Source organism: Camelus bactrianus, chromosome 2 (assembly GCF_048773025.1).
Source record: "Camelus bactrianus isolate YW-2024 breed Bactrian camel chromosome 2, ASM4877302v1, whole genome shotgun sequence".
NCBI lineage: Eukaryota > Metazoa > Chordata > Mammalia > Artiodactyla > Camelidae > Camelus > Camelus bactrianus.
In genome coordinates, this window is record NC_133540.1 from 96,926,454 (window position 1) to 96,947,922 (window position 21,469).

A 21,469-nucleotide genomic window follows, 5' to 3' on the forward strand; every position below is an offset into this window, starting at 1 on the left:
CAAAAACATGTGGCATATTGTTTATGGCAGCATAAGTTTCCACTGTACTATGATCTTGCCTAACAAGAATACATGAGAAATGGAAATAATTAAGTTTGGCATGATTAAGAATGAACTGAAGACTACCCATTTCTCATAACTTTATAAAGATAGATAAATCTGAACTAAGAGAAAGTGGACTTCTATTCACCTTGTTCTTTTTTTATGGTGACTGGATTTTCATGGGTGTGTGCTCTCTTTTTAAATTGTAGTTTAATTCCCAGCATTTCAAGATACAAGCAACAGCATTCCAACAGCCCTGCCAACAGACCTCTGGCCTTCTGGCTCTGAAATGAAACCTCAAACCCTATGGCAGGCAATGTGTGATGACACCAGATCAAATAAAACAAATATTCAAAACAGTTCTGAATTTTTAACATCTTTAGAAAAGAAGCAGTACTTTGGTCACTTACTTTCAATACTTTGAAATACAATGAATAATTTTCCCAGGAAATAAAACCGACAGAAAATGGGAGGGGAGACACATTCAGAGAATCTCTAACTTAAAATAACAGGAGATCCTTAATGGCATGAATGAAAGAATCACTAAATATGTTCTCAAAAAGCAAAAGTAAATATGAGGGGAAAATATATGTATCTCCTTATACCCAAAAGCATTTCTGCTTCCTCCAATGGAAGACAGTCATTGGTTCCCTCACTGCCTGAAGGCAGGAGTGTTCTCCACCCCAGTGGCTATGACAGAAGCATATCACATCTGAACCTTAAACAATCATAACTTAGACCCTGAATCTTTGTTTCAGCATTTTGACAGTGCAGTAAAGACCTTCCTTTATTAGCATGACATGTCTTCTCACCCTGATTAATTACATGCTACCGTCATACTGAGAATCTGCAATCTGCACTGTATTTCCAGAGATACCTGGTAAATATCACCATTATTGCCTGCCTGCAGCCATCCTGCATGTAAGATTAATAACTGCTCCACACCCTTTGAGGGGGCCTGGGGAAGAATGCCCTGTGTAGCACTGAGTGGGGGAGTGTGAGTGCCCATGGGCCTAAGATGCCCTTTTGATGTTTTCTAGAAACAAAGTTCATAATTACTTTATTATTGCTTACGTATTTTTAGATTTCCTGATACCTAAATATGTTAAACACCGCCATCTTCATTCATGTTCTTGCATTTGTATTGGTTATGACAATGTCTCCCTCAAGGTCTCACATCATAAATAAGAGCCAGCGGTGCTTCTATCTCAGGCGCATTTATTCATAATGTATACTTACCACACAGTATGTGTGATACTTATCACCTGCTTTCTTTGTGCTGGACACTAAACTAGGGATATAGCACTGAACCGAACTAACCTCATGCTTTTATCAAGCGTTCTCTTTGGGAGGAGACAGAAAATAATAAATTCCTAAGACATATGTGAAGTGGTAACATCAGCGCTGTGAGGAAACACAAAGCAGGAGAAGAGGGATGTCGGAGAAAGCCTCTTAATAAGGTACTTATCGTGTCGACCTTGTGAAGGTCAGGAAGGCCTCTCTGCTGAGGGACAACTGAGCAGAGCCGAAGGAAAGCGGGAAGTGCATGCTGGGCAGTGGAAACAGCAGGTGCTAGGGTCCTAAGTAAGTCTGGGGCCAAGTGGTGGTGGGGGAGAGTGGCCGGAAATGAAATCAGGAGACAGTGGGGCGGGGGGAACAGGGCAGATCATTACAGTCTTACAAGCCTTGGTTTCCCACACTCTCCAACCAATTAAGGGTTTTGAGCGGTGGGGAGACTTGAAAGGACCACTCTGGCTGTTGCACTGAATCCAGACTATGGGAGGCACGGTTGAAAGCAGGGAGATTATAGGTGGGGGACCACTGAAACAGTCCCAGAAGAGACAGGCCAGTTGACCTAGACCAAGTTGACAGCAGTGAGATGGTGACACATGGGCAGATTCTGGATAGAATTTGAATGTATCTTGTTTGTTTTACATATGAAGAATTTGTGCGTGGAATATTCATTCAATCATTCCACACGTAGTTACTGAGTGACTACTCTACGCCAGGCACAGCTCTAAGCACTAAGGATACATCACTAAACAGAACAGAAATCCCTGCCTTAGTGGAGCTTGTATTTTAGTGGGTGAGACATTAAACAATAAATACAGTAACAGAGGTAGAGGAAATTGGGAGCACTAGCCAGGGTGAGGGGTGGTGATTGCAATTATAAGTAAGACTTGTCAAGAAGGCCTCATTGAAAATGCATTTGGGGGAGGGAATAGCTCAGTGGTAGAGCACATGCTTGGCATTCACGAGGTCCTGGGTTCAATCCCCAGAACCTCCATCAAAAAATTAATAAGTAAACCTAATTAACATCCTCCCACACCAAAAAAATTTTAAAAAAAGGAAATAAAAAGAGAAGGCATTGGATGTTTGGAGGCAGTTAAAGTTTAAAAACAAAATCCGCAAACTGGCCAATGTAAGCTCTTTCAGAGTTAGAGGTTGAGTTTTAAACATCTTTTAAATCCCCTCAATGCCTTGCATATAAAAAATGATCAAGGAATAGTTTTAACAGTTTGATACACAATTAAGACACTTTTAAGACACCAAGATAGACATAAGAGTATAGGAATAAAGAGACATCTGTATCTCAAATACATCTGAAAGTACTGTGGAATAATTTATTCCATTTACAGAACTAGCTGGGTCAGAGTGTTATGTAGGAACTGGATTACAGAGAGCATTTAAATAAGAAAATGGATATTTAGTGATCAGAGAGGAAGGATACTCAGAATAAAATTCCACAGAAAGGCCTCAGAACCAGAAGTGAAATGCACCTCTCCAGATGTACTGAAATATTTTAACTGTTACAAACTTGCAGTTATTTCTAGAATTAAACTAGAATAAAAATTAGAATATGTATAATTCATCAGTCCAAAAGGCTTAAGCAAACTTTGAGGATGAACAATGGTTAATAATTGAGATAGTCATCATTTTCTTTAACATCAATCTTTTCCTAGGACAAGAATGAACTTTCTCCATTACTGAAAAGCGCCACTTCAAATTATTCAAGTTTCTTGAAAGATTTCATTCATTGTTAGCTAAATTCGACCCATTTTTCAAGCTAAAATGCAAACCAACAACTAGCACACACTATGCGTGGTCTACAGGTAAACCTGTTCAGCAGTTGGAGAAGATTATACCATAAAAACGTTTGTTCCAGATGAGGTAACAAATACTGAACCATGCAACAAGTATTTGCCCTCATTAAAAAGAGATTGTGATTGTAATCAGCCCGGCTGGCCCTGTATCACAGGATGGCACCTAATTCTAACCTGGACATTTATCCCAGTGCTTTGACTTTTCAGTGCCATAAAGTTATACTGTACGACTACATACAATCTTAGCCTCAGGGAGAAAAAAAATAAAGCAACTGGCCAAATGCTAATCTCTATGACTATCTCTCTCAGGGCCACGAGAAGGTCAGTCATTAAAAGAACCAAAATATTTAGCTTCATGGCGCCAGATTTATTGAAGTCATTTTTTATTTCCTCATGAAGCCTCACACAAGGGTTTATGAAAATTTGCTAATCTATCCGATGGAACTGTGAGCTGCTGCTGACTCTGAAAATGGAGAGAGGTCACAAGCCTGAGAACGTGGACAGCCTCCAGAAGCTGATAAGCCAACAGGGAGACAAAGGACCATGGCCCCACAACCACATGGAACTGAAACCAATGACCTGAATGAGACTAGAGGCAGCAAAAACCCAGGCGAATGGACACCGGGGTTTTGACCTTGTAAGACCTGAAGGAGACAAAACAGCCGAGCTACACACCTCTCCCAGAGCAATGAAATAGTGTGTGTATGTGATGTTTTAAGCCACTAAATTTGTGGTCATCTGTCATAGCAGCAATAGGAATCTAATGCATCCCCAGTTAGAGATGACTAGGCTGAAACAGACTAATTAACTAACTTGTCCATGTTCACACAGCCTCCAAGGAGCCGAACTGCAACACAAATGTGGGCAGTCTGACCTCAGAGCAGGTGATTTTGATCAGTGTTCTCCAACAAAGTTAGCTGTTATTAATATCATTATTACACAGCACCTAGCACACTGCCTCAGACATGTAAATACTTAAGAAACGTTGCCTGAATCAACAAATAAACCAGCAAAATCAGTGAATAGTAGGGGGTGGGAACCTTCATTCATTTATAATAAGGTCCTGGGGTGTATGTGGGGAACAACATTTTAATAAAAGCCTACAAGAATGTTTGGGCACAAAAAGGTTTTATCAAATATGTAGTAATAATCAAAATATGAGTTATAATTCTTTCTAAATATACATTAGCAGAAGAATGGAAAAAGTAATCATAAAATGCCAGCTACCCTGGGTTACACTAGGATTTACCCTCTGCATTTCATTCCCCAGGAGGGGAACCACTTTAGAGTGACGAGCAGCTCACGTACATAATTACATCTTATGATTCATAGAATTGGCAGTTTTCCATGTAAAAGGAAAGCTTCTGTTTTTACAGCTCTCACAACCCTTGCCCATGACAAAGTTCTCAAAGGCCTCGAACAAATTTCTCAAAGGGCAGGATGATAAAGTGACTAATAAAATTTAATAAATGACAGTCTATTCTAAAATGTTATTGGTAAAACTACAAATCTTATCATTGTGATTAGCTTCTTCAAGATGCAGGGGTGTGTTTACTGCTAAATTAGCCAGTATCTACACAGACACTCCCGCTCCCAGAATGAACCTGCACGTTAGAGAAAAAGCAAAGGCAAAGGCCACCAGGAGAACAAAGACTTAGGTCATACTTTACACATTTCAGTCCTATAGCAAAAAGCTAACTCCAGATGATACCTAAATACGAGGTCAGCAAATCTCTTCTGTGGGCATTCACTGAGTGCTAAGTGCTCATCAGTGGGGACAAAGACACAGATAAACATATAAAAAAACACACAAAATAGTCTATCTAAATATCAAAACTGGGAGCTCACAGCTAGGATAATACTAGACACAGGCATGTAACAGGTGAAGAACCTGTTTATAATCTGGCAATGTCCGTACACAGGAGAATGGGGAAAACCATCACAGCATAAAGGAGAGGGAACCTCCCACAACGATGTTAATTTTCAACGATATTGGCAATAGCTCAGCTAATAAAACTTGTCTTTCTCCACAAATCTAGTGCTCTATTAAGTGGGCAAAGTACATAGGTATGTTGTCTCCATGGAAATTATATTACTAATAGTCTACCTGCCCCCCACTACTGGTTCAGCTGACACTACTGTTCAGCTCTGAGGTGACTGGACTGAGTCGGTGTCCTATGACTTAAACTATTAAGCCCAGAGTTAAAGACTGTTTGGGGTGTCTCTTCTTATGCCTTAAGTCTTCAGATTATTTATGGACTCAGTGTAAAAGCTGATTATGTCCATGGGCTCAGCAAAGCAGGTGTTCAGAACACAGCTTCAGAGTTCAGGTAGAGCTGCAGGTGGCTAGCAAACTCATCATTTGGCATCCCTTCAAACGGATATTCTTTAAACAAATTTTCAAAATTTATTTTATGTGAGTTGATTCTATTGATATAAGTTGTTTTACTTTTTTTTAAAATAACTCATTTGTTGGCTGTTCTCTCTTTTCCTCTTTCAGCTTAATCTAAACAAGACTCTCCTCACATAAAAGCATTAGTGAAAAATAGGGAATTTACTGAGGATTTCACTCAGTTCACAACAATTAATTCCCCCAAATCCCCAACAGATATTATCTTCTTTGCCTTTGAGCTGCTGGGTCTCTCTTTTTCCTCTTCAAGCCTATAATCTTCCTTCTATTACAAACCTCTATTGCCTGTACCATGAGGATAATGAAAATAAAAAACACAGACAAAAATGCAGAGAAATAAAAATTTCCATTCATTGCTGATGAGAACATAAAATAGTACAGTTACTTTTAAAAACTGTTCCTTAAAAATGTTAAAGTCACCATTTGACCCAGCAATTCCACTCCTAAGTAGATACCCAAGAGAAATTAACACATATGTCCATAAAAGAACTTGTACATAAATGTTCACAGCAGCATTATTCACAACAGTCAACAAGTGAAAACAACCCAGATGTCCATCAATGGATGAGTGGATAAATACAATGTAGTCCAGTCATACAATAAAATATTAACCAGCCATAAAAGGGGGATGAAGTACTGATACATGTCCCAACATGGATGAACCTTGAAACTTAAGCTAAGTAAAAGAAGTCACAGAAGTGACATGCTGTGTGATTCCATTTATAAGAAATGTCACTAACAGGCAAATCTATAGACAGGAAGTAGGTTAGTGTTTGCCTAGGGCTGGGAGGAGTGAAGACGGAGGTGGGGGAGAAAAGGGGAGTGTATGCTAATGGGCTTGGAGTTTCTTTTTGGAGCGATAAAAATGTTCTAAAACCGGATAGTGGGTATGGTTGCCCTCTGGGAATATACTAAAAACCATTGAATTGTGCACTTGAAAAGGGTCAATTTTATGATGTGTAAATTACATCTCAATAAAACTGTTACAAGGAAATTCGGTTGGCTTTCAAATCAAGTATGGGAAAAAGCCAGAAGAGAACTTTCAGTTAAAGATGAGTTTATCTACTTTTCCTCTTAATATCGCACTAAATGAGAGGAATTTTTGAAAGGTAAGGGATAAAGAGAACACAGCTGAAAAGACAACAGCAGATGAAGGATTTCAGCCAATTTACACACACACACACACACACACACACACACACACACACACACACACACACACACATACCTCAAGACTAGCTGTTCTAATGCAGAATAACTTGCTCAGCCATGGCGTCTCTTTCAAATTTGTCATCCCACTCACTACTTAATATTGTCTCACAGTGTCAAAGGCCAGTGTGAGGAAAATATTTTTATGGGTACTCAGCAAACAAAAGATCACCTAGTTATCAGGATCTACAATGTTAGAGATCATGGGGAATTTTAAACACAAATGGGGTTTTCTCCTGCCACGTGGATCTGGATGGACACAGAATCGACTGGAATATCATCAAAATGTATCAAGTTTTGTGTAGACGCCTTGGTTTCCTGGCACCACATTTCCAGTGTATTCCAGGGAGGTTTCACACATCTGAGTGACTGGCAGCTTGGGCAGATATGCAGATGGCAATCCTTTAATTATATATATTAATATAATTATAATTAATTGTTTAATTCTTTTAATTCTGAATAATTCATATATTTGGCCTTGCTTATAGAAACCCTAAAAGGCACATACTGAAAACAGAAAGGGCTAAAACTTGGAGTTTAATGTAATGATTCTGTTTCTCATAGAAATCTGCGAGGGTTGAATACTTGCAAAAGTAAAGGAACTTCTCAATAAGGAAATATATCATCCGCTTCCTATGGAGCTCATCCTATCCAGGGAGTGATGACTTATAATAACCAGTATTATAACCAGCCAGCATCTGCACTGTACTTTAAAATGTGCAAGGCAAGACCACTTAGCTAACGTCAAACAATGCAGGTGGTTAAAAAACAGCCTTAATTCAAACTTACCTGGTGAACTCCTCACATAATGAAGAAAAATAGCACAAGGCTCAAGCCCAAGTCAGTATATTAAATTAGATTTCTTTACAAGTAGGCATTGTACTGATTAAAATGGTCCCATTATTAGGCTGGTTTCTTAAGAAAAACAGTTGCTGTCTAAATTATCAAATGCTCATAAGGTGAAATTCACAGGCACTTAACTCGCATAGTGTTTGCACAGCTGCTATCATAAATTTCTGTTCCATTTAAAATCAAGTATGGGGTGGGGGGTGGGGCAGAAGACAAAGGAAAATGTCCATTTAAAGAGACAGACTGATCACATATTCTTCCCCAGATCCCAGTAAAATGGCAGTAAAATCATGTTTAAAAAGTATCAGCACCTCAGGGCAAAAAAAAAGAACAGCAGAGAAGACAGAAGGAGATGGAATTTCAAAGTCATTTGGAAGTGGATGGAAGTGACTGAAAACAGACTGTTTGAAAGCCGGTCCGCTCCAGGGCGAACCAGGCGAGAGCGCAGGCAGGTGGGCAGGCAGGCAAGCGTGCGGAGCAGCCGTCTCTGAGTAGCATCAGTGGATGCTTGCAATCTGACCTAGCTAAGGGCCAGAGTAAGGAACACAGTTGAAAATGTGAAGATTAGCGAAAATGTGCTAAGAAATAACGGGGCCATTAGCATACTTCCCACCTCCCTCCCACTCCTGTCTTGAGGGACTCCACAGCTGGAGAGAAAAATATTGACATTTTGTGTACCCAAATGAAACAGCTAGATTCCCCTCTATCCCCACTACCTCATTCTCCTAAAGTGAAGTACAGTAGACAAGCCCTCTGGTCCACATACAAAATGTCATTCTTAAATAACAGCAGCCAAAGATCCTCATGTGTTTAAGTAAAGAGAGACAAAAAGATCCCACGAACAGGAATATAGGGAGAAGAAAACAAAACAAAAAAAAACCATGCTCAAAAGCCTTATTTGTCTCTCAGAAAGATAAGAGTAAGACTGGAATGCTATAAAACAAAACAACATACTTTGAAAAAGGAAGAGCATGAATATACTGGATATTAAACTTGGAAAGCTACCATTTTAAACACAAACAAGGTTGGAAAATAAAGTTGATTAAATTTCACACCCAAAAAAATAGAATTAAAAGACAACGATCAAACATCTCAAGGAACAACAAAAGAAAGATAACACAGGTACATTTCCAAGACCAAAAGACAATATTTTCCAGGTTGAAGGGACCTGCTGAGTATCCAGCACAATAGATGAAAAGAGATGGCAGGAAACGGCGGGTCCAGGAAGACTGGAGGAGGAGGCTTGAGTGACGTCTACTACCGCGGCTCAGGTGGGAAAAGAAGTGAAAGGGCCAACAGGAATCCCCGCAGAAATAAAGAATTAATAAATTATTTGATATTTTTGGGAAAAAAAGGTACACGTGGATTTGTTGGAGCAATTTGGAAAAACAAAACAAACTGCAGACAGGCTTATAGAAAATTATGTGAGCGACAACCTAAGACACATATTAACTCCAGACAACAGATCTCACACACGTCACACCCCCACACAGTCGTAACAAGGCAAACAGCTATGAATTCAGCTAAAACTGTGACGTGACAATACTGGAATAAGTAGCAATGTAAAGAGCTAATTCTGCATATTTCATAAGCAGAAGCAATGAGAGACTGTTTGCAAGTGAGAAATCAAGCTTAACATTACATTATCAAATGGAAGCCAATATCAAAAGAACAGTGAAACTAATCTCCTCTGGGAAAGAAAATAAGGGCTGCCAGAGGGTGAGTAGGGGTTTTCCATGTAAATCGTTCAATTTTATTTGATTTTTTAAATAAAACCATATGGATGTATTAGTCTGACAAAAATATTTCTTTAAACAAAGGAAAATACATCAAAGGCAAGATGATGAATTTTACTGTGGGTAATAAAATTACTTAAGAACAAGCACTTAAATCCTGATGAATGGTATATAAAATTCGCTTGTTGTCATCTGTTTACAGCTACAATATTGTCCAAACATAAGGATGCTCACTCAGGATACTATGTAAGAACACTGATAAGTCTACAAAGACGACTATGAAGTTCACATCTTCAACCTTGATACCCCTCTACTAAGCACTGATGGTCATTTTATTCATTTAAAATGAGCTCCTCATCTTGGCCCCACAATCTTCCCCTCTTGACTTCCATGATTTTTATTAATGGATCCATAATCAAGATGCCACATCAGGGTCTCTCTTCTTTCTTCAGTAAATAGTTAGATCTCTGAGATAGACAATTAATAAAGCCCCCACAAGGAGATCATCAGATCCTACCAAGCTAAGAGCATCTGAGCATTTGGGCTAAGTCCCAAATTCACCTGGAGGTAAAGAAGGAGCATTAGTCAGTCACAGAAGGTTCCTAGAAAGTTGAAGATTGTGCTTCTTCATTTCAGGACAAAAGATCAAGTATGACAGGCTGAAGTGTTTTATAAAATATCAAGACCCACCCTAGGTACAGACAGAAGAGATCTGAATTACTGAAGACAAAAGAACATTAGTTGCATCAAGCCTTGACAAAGCACAGGAGTTGGCAGGGAGCTCTCCCTGGTGCTACTTCAACCTTGCCTAAAGTTATTACCTTTAAAAATGAAGATTCATTTAAAATCACTTCATAATACAATCAATGTGATATACCACATTAACAAACTGAATAAAAATTGTATGATCAACTCAGTAGATGCAGAAAAAGCTTCTGATGAAATTCAAACATCCATTTATGATAAAACTCTCCACAAAGTCGTCCCAGGAGAAACGAATCTCAGCATAACAAAGACTATACAGGATAAGCCCAACTAACATCACACTCAGCAGGGAAAGCTGAAAGCATCTCCTCCGAGATCAGGAACAAGATAAGGATGCCCACTTTCACGACTTTCACTCAATGTAGTATTAGAAGTCCTAGCCACAGCAACCAGTCCATCAGTCAAGAAAAAGAAATAAAAGGAATCCAAACTGGAAAGGAGGAAGTAAAGCTGTCACTATGTGCAGATGACTTGATGCTATACATAGAAAATCCTAAAGACATCACCAAAAATTTTACAAGAGCTCATCAATGGATCTCGTAAAGTTGCAGAATACAAAATTAATATACAGAAATCTGTTATATTTTATATCCTCCAATTGATTAAAGATCTAAATGTAAAACTCCTAGAATAAAACATAGGCAAAACACCGACATAAATTGCAGGTTATTTTTTGAATGTCTCTTAAGGCAAAAGAAACAAAAGCAAAAATAAACAAATGAGACCTAATTAAACTTAAAAGCTTTTTGCACATTAAAGAAAACCACTGACAAAATGAAATGACAGCCTACTAAATGGGAGAAAATACTTGCAAATAACTGATAAGGGCTTAATATCCCAAATATATAAACAGCTTATATAACTCAGAGTCAAACAAATGAACAAACTGATTAAAAAATGGGCAAAAGATCTGAGAAGACATTTTTCCAAAGAAGACATATGGATGGCCTACAGACATCACTCAACATTACTAATCATTAGAGAAATGCAAATGAAAAACACAATCAGATACTGCCTAACACCTGTCAGAATGGCTATTTGTCAAAAAGAACACAAATAGGGACATTGTGCTGTACACCAGAGACTGACACGTTATAACTGTACGTCAATGAAAAAAGAACACAAATAACAATACTCCTAAAATTTGTATAGAATCACAAAAGACCATGCAATTCTGAAGAAAAAGAATGAAGCTGGAGGAATAATGTTCCCAGACTTCAGACAATACTACCTAGATACAGTAATCAAAACAGCATGGTACTGGCATAAAAATAGGCATACGGATCAATGGAACAGAATAGAGAGCCCAGAAATAAACAGATCTATGGTCAATTAATCTTTGCCAAAGGAGGAAAGAATATACTAATGGAGAAAAAATAGTCCCTTTAGCAACTGGTGTTGGGAAAACTGGACAACCACATGTAAGTCAATGAAGTTAGAACACTCCCTTCACATCATATCCCAAAATAAACTCAAAATGGCTTAAAGACTTAAATATAAGACAAGACATGATAAACTTCTTAGATGAAAACATAGGCAAAACATTCTCTGACATAAATCCTAGCAATGTTCTCCTAGGGCAGTCTACCCAGGCAATAGAAATAAGAGCAAAAATAAACAAACGGGACTTAATTCAACTTATAAGCTTTTTGTACAGCAAAGGAAATCATAAGCAAAACAAAATGACAATCTAAAGAATGGGAGAAAATATTTGCAACTGATGCAACTGACAAAGGTTTAATTTCCAGGATATGTAAACAGCTCGTACAACTTAATTAAAAAAAAAAAAAAACCCAATCCAAAAATGTGCAGAAGACCTAAACAAGCAATTCTCCAATGAAGACATGCAAATGGCCAACAGGCACATGAAAAATGTTCAATATTGCTAATTATCAGAGAAATGCAAATCAAAACTATGATGAGGTATTATCTCACACCAGTCAAAACGGCCATCATTAAAAACTCCACAAACGATAAGTGCTGGAGAGGCTGTGGAGAAAAGGGAACCCTCCTACACTGCTGGTGGGAATGCAGTTTGGTGCAGCCATTATGGAAAACAGTATGGAGATTCTTCAAAAAACTAAAGATAGACTTACCATATGATCCAGCAATCCCACTCCTTGGCATATATACGGAGGGAACTCTAATTCAAAAAGATACATGCACCCCAATGTTCACAGCAGCACTATATATGATAGCCAAGATATGGAAGCAACTTAAAAGTCCATTGACAGATGAATGGATTAAAGAAGTTGTGGTATATTTATACAATGGAATACTACTCGGCCATTAAAAAGAATAAAATAATGCCATTCACAGCAACATGATGGACCTGGAGATCATCATCCTAAGTGAAGTAAGCCAGAAAGAGAATGAAAACTATCATATGGTATCATTCATATGTGGAATCTTAAAAAAAGAAAAAAAAGGAGACACTAATGAACTCATCTACAAAATAAACAGACTCACAGACACAGTAAACAATCTTATGCTTATGGAGGGGATAGGGATAGGAAGGGATAAATTTGGGAGTTTGAGATTTATAAGTGGTAGCCACTATATATAAAAATGGATTAAAAAAACAAATTTCTTCTGTATAGCACAGGGAACTATATTCAGTATCTTGCAATAACCTTTAATGAAAAAGAATATGAAAACAAGTATGTACATATATGCATGACTGGAACATTGTGCTGTACACCAGAAATTGACACATTGTAACTGACTATTCTTCAATAATAACAACAACGACAAAAAAAACCCCACAAATAACAAATGTTGGTGAGGATGTGGAGAAAAGGAAACCCTTCTACAATGTTGATGGGAATGCAAATTGATGCAGCCACTATGGAAAACAGTATGAAAGTTTCTCAAAAAATTAAAACTTAGAACTACCATATGATCTAGCAATTCCACTCTTGGATATATATCTGAAGAAGATGAAAACATTAATTCAAAAAGATACATACACTCCAATGTTCACAGTGGCATTATTTACAATTGCCAAGACATGGAAGTAACCTAAGTGTCCACCAAAAGATGAATGGATAAAGAAGATGTGTGTGTGTGTGTGTGTAAGAGAGATGGGGAGAGAGAGAGAGAGAGAGAGAGAGAGAGAGAGAGAGAGAGAGAGAGAGAGAGAGAGAGGGAGAGAGAGAGAGAGAGAGAGAGAGAGAGAAAGAGATGGAATATTACTCAGCCACAAAAAAGAATGAAAATTTGCCATTTGCAACAGTGTGGACAGACCTGGAGGGTATTATGCTTAATGAAATATGTCAGAGGATGTGTCTTGTCACCTATATGTGGAATCTAAAAAAAAAAATAAAACAAATGAGTATCTACAATAAAAAAAAACAGACTCAGATTTAGAGAACATACTAGTGGTTATCAGTGAGGATAAGGGAGAGAAGGGGTAAGAGAGGTAAGGGTAGGGGGTTAAGAAGTACAAACTATTATGTATAAAATAAATAAACTACAAGGATATATTGTACAGCACAGAGAACACAGCCAATATTTTGATACCTTTAAATGGCATATACTATATAAACATTCTGAATCACTATGGTTTACACCTGAAACTAATATAATGTTGCAATCAACTATACCTCAATGGAAAAAAGATGTTTAAGGACCTTTAAAAATCAGCTTTTAACTTTAATTATGTAAAACGAGTACTATTTTAGGACTCAGTCTTGCTTATAAGAAAAGGAAAGCACACCAGTGACTTTTCAGTCTCAAAGGTCACTAACCAAACACAATTCAGTTAATTAATATTTCCTACATAGAATGTAATGCCTTATTGTTAGTACTTCTATGGTAGCCAGAAAAGATTTTCTCTGGCCCAAAAGCATCAGGGCTTTTCAATATTAGTTATGTACACATTCATATACCAACAGTCTAAGAAATTACATTTAATAATGGTATTTCATAATAGTTTAGTATTATTTTAGGGTAGAAGATGAGGACCTGGAGTAAAACAGCAAGATGGTGGTTATGCAGAAAGCGCAAATATTTCAAAGCTTGGTTTTAGTTGAGGAGTAAAACTGCTTTGATTCCTGGCAGGAGCCACTGCACTCACCCTGAAAGAGCTGGATGAGCCGAGGCTGGAGCGCGGCGGGGATCACGCTCTCGGGCAGCTCCCTCAGGAAGAGCTTCAGCAGGCTGGCGGCAGAGCACACGTCGCCGTCCGTCCCCAGCTGCACCGGCACTCCGCTCTCAAACTTCCCTCGGAGCTGCTCCACCACCTTCACGTTGCCGTTCACCCTGAACAGGCCTTCCTGGGTGAGCCCTGGAACAGCGAAGAAGGCGCACCGAAAATAACCCAGGTCTCTCACAGACAGATCCAAACTCTAAAGGACAGTCACCAAAATCCATAAATCTCAGGACAGGATTCTCCGAATAATTATCAAGCACTGGAGGACTTTCACAATTTATGAAGAGTGTTTTCTTAGAATAATAAATTTTCACATCTACTATGTATCCACTAAAAAGACTGTATGATTGTTATAAAAGCTGACCTCTAAAAATAAGGTTAGGACACATATCAACGTAGAACAGACATTACAGAAACTTACTCTGGGCTCCAAGAGCAGTTTAGCATTTTGAGAACAACTATTTAAAAAAAATAACATATATATAAGAAACTCCTTAATTACATGTGATTACCTTTGTAATAATTTGATAAAGAAGTAACAGTTCTTTAGTAATCGATAAATTCAAAGTATAAGACTCAGAGACTATAAAGTAGTGTAAGATAAAATCCTTGTCTTTAGCCAACAGATTTATGAATATTCATGTTGGCTGGGGTCAGCAGAGATGGCTGCATCATCCTTGGCTAAAGCGTAGGCAAGACCGAAAGGCTGGGGCTGATGTACTGTGAAGCTAATGCAGTGTAAACTTCAGGGCCCCTTCCAGTGCTCTGTCCCTAATTCTGTATTCTTCACTTTGTGTTCTTTTTCTCAAAGAGGGCCCCCAAAGGATTAAGCATCAGGACTCACAAAACCTTGATCTACCCCTTACAAAGAGAAACAAATACATGAATTGAGAAGCAGAGACTGGACGGCACAAAAATATGAAGGCAGATGAAAATATGGAGTGTTGAAGGTCAAAGAGTGATCTTTGGAAGAAATGGTAAGTAAAGGGCCATGCATGTCAAGGCAAAGAGTGAAAACTTTATCATTATTTATCATTGGAGCATTAAGGGTATGTGTGTGGGGTGGGGGTGGTGGGGAGACACAATATAATTGAGGTTTAAGGAAGACCTAGCTAGCTAAGAAGTCAAGAAAGGAGAGGGCAGAGAGCTTGCCTTAGGGGGACTGCAATCTACTATAAGGCAATTAGACAGGTTACGGTGGGAAGTGAAAAGGAGAGAATCAAGATGAGTTGGTAACTTAGTACCAAAGGGAAATAAGGGAAGAAGGGTTGAAAGGTAACTCTGATGCCTAGAAAACTAGGAACCCAAGAAAAAGCACTGTAAGTGACAAGGCAAAGGAGGCACGGGGCAGGCGGAAGGGGGACTGGTTTAGGGTAGAGATGATTTCCAGCCCACTGTGCTGGGTTTGAGGAGACAGAGCATCACGTGAGTGGAGGAACCTTGACAGTGTGAGAAACAATCTAAGGGAATAGTAACCCAAGCACTCGACCCGCCCCTCCCCTATTGAGATCCTAATGGTGAACTTGAGGGTGACGGAAGTACTGAAGCCTATTAGACTTATTTAGACGGGATGTGTCTGTTCGTATCAGCCTTTGCTCCTTTCTCTTTCCTCCTAATTGTATTGCTCTTTCTAAAGAAAAAAGGGAGCTGATTCATTTTACTTTGTAATTTGATAAAACATTTTATGAACCCTTTAATTCAACAAATATTTAGTGAGTACCTAGTATTATGTTAGGTCCTAAAACAAAAAAATCAACCATGAGAAAAAACTTCAAACACTAGGATCCTCACAGAGTTTGTAGTCTGGTAAGATGTTCATGTTCTTCTACATACACGTATTAGTTGGTTATGAAGAATACGAGTAACAAAAATTGACATGAATTTTAGCTCCAATTTTGACAACATTTTGTGAAACCAGAGATGATATTAAAAAATATTTAACAACCAGTATGGCCACGGCATCATGTAACCAGAGGAGACACCAGTCAGTATGTGTGCTAGGCAGCTTCTCAACTGGCCCCAATGATCCACATCCCTCTGTATCCACACCCATGTGTAATCCCCTCCCCCTTTGAGTGTGAGCTGGACCTAGTGACTTGCTTCCAAGCAAGAGAATATGGTGAAATGATGTGATTAGGTTCTAATCTCACTTTTGGATTAGGTTATAAAAGACTGTGACATCCACTCTGCTCGCTTCTGTGTTCTCTTTCTCACTCTCGCTCTTCTTGCTTGCTCACTCTGATGAATCAGCTGTTTTGTCAGCTACCTGATAAAAAGGTCCACGTGGCAAGGAACTGAGAGTGGGATCTGGACAACAGCCAGTGAATAACTGAGACCTTCAGGTCAACAGCCCACAAGGAACTGAATGCTGCAGACAACCAGGGGCATGAGCCAGTCAAGTGCTGATACGACTGCAGCCTTAAAAAGAGACCTTATAACAGAAGACGTAACTAAGCTGTGCCCAGATTCTTGACCCACAGAAGCTGTGAGATAGTAAGCTGTCTTAATCTACTGTGTTTTGGGGTCATCTGTTATCCAGCAACAGATAACTAACACGATAAGCCATTCCCTTTAATACTGCAGAGTATCACCTACTACTGGGAGGCTTCAGCTTAGTCATTTTTAAAGCTTTCAAGGTGTCTCCTCTACTCTACAAAGCTTCATCTGTAACTTCAGAAACACATACTGGCATCAAGCGGAGAGCGCCCAATAAAAGAGAATCCCATTCCTGGCCAAGGCCCAAATCCTGCAGATTTAGAGTTTTACATCATAGCCTTGTATCTACCCAGCTCCCAAGTCTGCTTTTGGCCCAGCAAATGCCCCTGGATCTGGTTTCACTGTGTTTTTCTAGCTTTGACCTGAGGTTCCCTCTTCCAATAAGGTTTTTTGACCCTTCCCTCAAATAAATATACTTCCAGTTATTCAAAAATAACTCCCCAGCTCCAAGAGCTGGCTTTGGTCTTCAAGGCTCCTGATCCCCCTGGACTTTACTAGAGGAAGAGAAGCTATAAATAGAAGTCACTGAAATCAGTGCTTCTCAACCATGTTTTTCTGCTCCTGTTCCCATTTATTTGCACAACTCTCTTCCCTTAGGAGTATCTCGCCAAAGCAACATTTAGGACGCTTAGTAATTTTAAATCAGGAGAACTTAACCCCCGGACATGGCTCTATTACCCTCTGGGAAAAAGAATCCGTACAGTTTTTAAAAGCTCATTATGAACTTATAATAGTACAATACCCACATGAGGCTTACCAGAGTATATGACCTCTAAATTTTTAGGGAATGATTATAACAGAAATGTTCAGAGGGGTGAGATATTTAAAAGGCTTTATGGAGTTACTCTCATACATTTCTGAGATTCTGTTATATTTCTCTTCAGGAGATACAGGTTAATTGTCATGAACAGCAACTTAATACTGGTTCAGCAATGACAAAAATAACATCTACATTGACAGCTACGTTTTTGTACAGTTGAAATATTTATTTCAAAATTTGATGAATACGTGTATAAGTGTGTGAATATATCAATAGAAACTAAACATGCCAGAAGTCAGAATTTTTCTTATTGGCACACTGGCCCAAAAAGGAGTGACAATGTGTAAGCATATTCTGCCATCTGGTGGTGAGTGGAGAATCCTACACTATGTAAAGATCCCACAGGATCTTCATGCTAAGCTAGAAGGAACCCAGTAACACTGTCAGCAGACTGTTTTAAAATAACTAGTAACTTAGAAGATTATTCTTTGAATAGAAAAAATATACACACATATTGGTTTTCAAAGAAAAAAGTCCGAAATCCATTTAAAAGGCATTAATATAGGCCTTTATAAACCCTTTCTGTCTTACAATTCCTTTATAATAAAAGGTTTCCCTCACATCAAGTTGTTAACTATCTACATATACATTAAATAGCCAAGTGTGACCACAATACCTACCTGCAGTTAATTATATAACCAATCATCCCTATATTCCATACCTGGCAGAGTGCCTCCTGCATTGTAGGTACACAATACACATTTGTCGTATGCATACTGTATCACAGGCACACGATAAATATTTGTGGACTTGAACTAAAAAACATATAAAACTAACTGAAGTATCTTGCTTTCAAACTTCATACCACTCTCCCAACTTACACAGGCCCTCTGGTTTATTACCATGATAGTTTCAAATACAGGAAGGGGCTGCTGGTTGTTCACAGGGTAATTAACCACATAGTCTTTTAAAATATAGGGCCGGTCCCCTACCCTAGACTGCCTTGTCAAGATTCTGATTCAGTGAATATGGGGCACCACCAACGTGCGGTATTCTGTAAGGATTCCACTAGTGTCTGTTTCACATCCCTGGTTAAGAATGGCTGATTTATTCCACTAAAACATTTAGTTTTACATTACCTGAATACATCCTATCAAAGCATAACTAAGGTGTGCTAAGGAGGGGTAGAAGAAAAGCATCCTCTAATTCAGATGTTAAAAGGGGGAAAAGAACATATCGGTGTATGCTTATATACTCATCAAATATCTTTGTAAGAACATACTAGAAACTAGTGTAATAATATTATCCCCGGGAGGGGATGAATGGTCAGGGGACAGGGTTTCAAGGGAGAGACTTTTCACTGAACACCCCTCTGAATTTTGAACCACATAAATATATTATTTAATAATTTTAAAATTAAAAATGAAAATGAAAATTATTTTATGTAAGAGTAACCTCAAGAGGCTACTATGCAATCATTGTTGGCTGAAGGGTCAGAATATTGATTAAGTCAAAACCAAAATGTTATTTTAGGTGGTCACACTTTGGCATCCAAATGAATAATTCTTAACAACCCTATTTAAGCTATTAAAGGAATTACCTACAGATCTGTGTGTATCTCAGTCTACAGGATCCAGTTTTCCTCCATACTGAGTGTGTAAATGAGTCCTGTCAAAGCTCTAACTCAGTAACATCTGGCCTCAGGATCCTGTAGGCCAAGGGCCCATCCTCCTGCCATGAGACATATAACACCTTCGTGTTTAGACTGTTTCTTCAAGTATTTGAACAAATCCAGAGCTGTCCTCTGGAACCTCACCCTCCCGCTGCTGTCTTCCTCCAAAAACAAGAGTGCACCTACAAGATGAGGTAAGAATGCAAACCTGGCTCTTCAGTTTTCACGACAAAGCATCATTTTGCCATCTACATACCTAATAACCTGAGCGAGAGCTGTTTTTCAGTGAAAACACCTGACGGGCTTCTGTGGTCTGAAGTGTCTGCCATACAGTCCCTGTCACAAGCAGCCACGCCCCTGCAGGGAACAGAGGTGCTATGCTTGGGGGCACGACCGACACCGCGTTCCTCCCAGTGCAGGGAACAGACGTGGAATCGTGGGAAGATTTGGGGCTGGAAGCCAACTGCACAAAGCACAGAATTTCTTCCAAGTCACAAGTTTTACATTTAAGAATGCCCCCAAATTTTATATTCTACTCTGCGATGAGTCTTGTTTTAGTAGAGAAATGTTTCAGTATAGAAAATGTAAATTCCAAGCTCTTCTCTCTGAATATTTCCTTCCCAAATCTCTTAAAATTTATTGATATTTATTATATAGTTTGCAGTTCTCCCATCATACCACCCTAGTTAAAAACCTGGATAATTTGAGAATGATGCTTTTAAGTCCTATTTTAAATAAAATCACAAAAAAGCTGTAAAACATAGTTCTCAGTAACTAAGAGATAATTTATCTTTTTATCATGCAATGTACTGTGGTACACTACAATTGTTTTACACAATTAATTTTATCATTCCAAAAGTAAATGACTTTCCTCCGTGTGCGCGTGCACACACACACACACACTGCCCACAGTAGGTTATAAATCATAGTTTTTGTGGTACCTCACTGACCCTGGAGTACATCAAGGTATTCAATAAGTTGATGACTGATCTCAAGCTAAAAGAGATACTCAAAAAGTATTCTAATACATTAAAAATTATTGATTATCAGTTGGAATTTAATGAATCAAGAGAACTCACTATTAATATTAGAACAGAGGATTTCAGCACTTAAAATTAGGAATCATTCCAGATCATTAGGCACAGAAAAAATGTTCAATATCACTAATTACCAGAGAAATGCAAATCAAAACTACAATGAGGTATCACCTCACACCAGTCAGAATGGCCATCATTCAAAAGTCCACAAATGACAAATGCTGGAGAGGCTGTGGAGAAAAGGGAACCCTCCTACACTGCTGCTGGGAATGCAGTTTGGTGCAGCCACTGTGGAAAACAGTATGGAGAGTCCTCAAAAGACTAGGAATAGATTTACCATATGACCCAGTCATCCTGCTCCTGGGCATATATCCAGAAGAAACCCTACTTCAAAAAGACACCTGCACCCCAATGTTCATAGCAGCACTATTTACAATAGTCAAGACATGGAAAGAGCCTAAATGCCCAACAACAGATGGCTGGATAAAGAAGATGTGGTATATTTATACAATGGAATACTATTCAGCCATAAAAATGACAACATAACGCCATTTGCAGCAACATGGATGTCCCTGGAGAATGTCATTCTAAGTGAAGTAAGCCAGAAAGAGAAAGAAAAATACTATATGAGATCGTTCATATGTGGAATTAAAAAAAAAAAAAGAACATAAATACAAAATAGAAACAGACTCATAGACATAGAATACAAACTTGTAGTTGCCAAGGGGGCTGGAGGTGGGAAGGGACAGGCTGGGATTTCAAAATTTGTAGATACTGACAGGCATATGCAGATTAGATAAACAAGATTATACTGTATAGCACAGGGAAATATATACAAGATCTTGTGGTAGCTCACAGCAAAAAAGAATGTGACAATGAATATATGTATATTCATGTATAACTGAAAAATTGTGCTCTACACTAGAAATTAACACAACATTGTAAACTGACTATAACTCAATAAAAAAAAATGTTAAAAAAAATGGGCAGAAGAAAAAAACAAACAAAAAAACCCAAAAAAACTAGGAATCATTCCAAACTAGAAACCTCAGTAATTAAAGTGATAGCTCCATGACAAATTCATTTAATATTGTCAAAATAATGGTAAGCCGCCATAATGCTCTTAATGTCTTTTTATAAGGGCAAAATACATTACACCATAATTTGATGTTCTAATTAAGGTGTTTTAGGGTATATGCTAGTAACATGTTATGACGTTATTCACACAAAAACCTT

At 38.4% G+C, this 21,469-nt stretch overlaps 1 protein-coding gene across 7 annotated transcripts in view; it reads right to left on the reverse strand.

The window, feature by feature from the left end:
* The window catches only part of FAM13A (family with sequence similarity 13 member A), a 286,461-nt gene that overhangs the window by 220,176 nt on the left and 44,816 nt on the right, over positions 1-21,469 (reverse strand). For 6 of the 7 annotated variants that reach the window (XM_074347120.1, XM_074347114.1, XM_074347139.1 and 3 more), the window contains exon 3: positions 14,194-14,403. The exons of the other annotated variant lie outside the window; for it this stretch is intronic. In XM_074347120.1, coding sequence (XP_074203221.1) covers positions 14,194-14,403 — 210 coding nt within the window. The remainder of the gene's footprint in view (positions 1-14,193; positions 14,404-21,469) is intronic. 7 annotated transcript variants of the gene reach the window in all.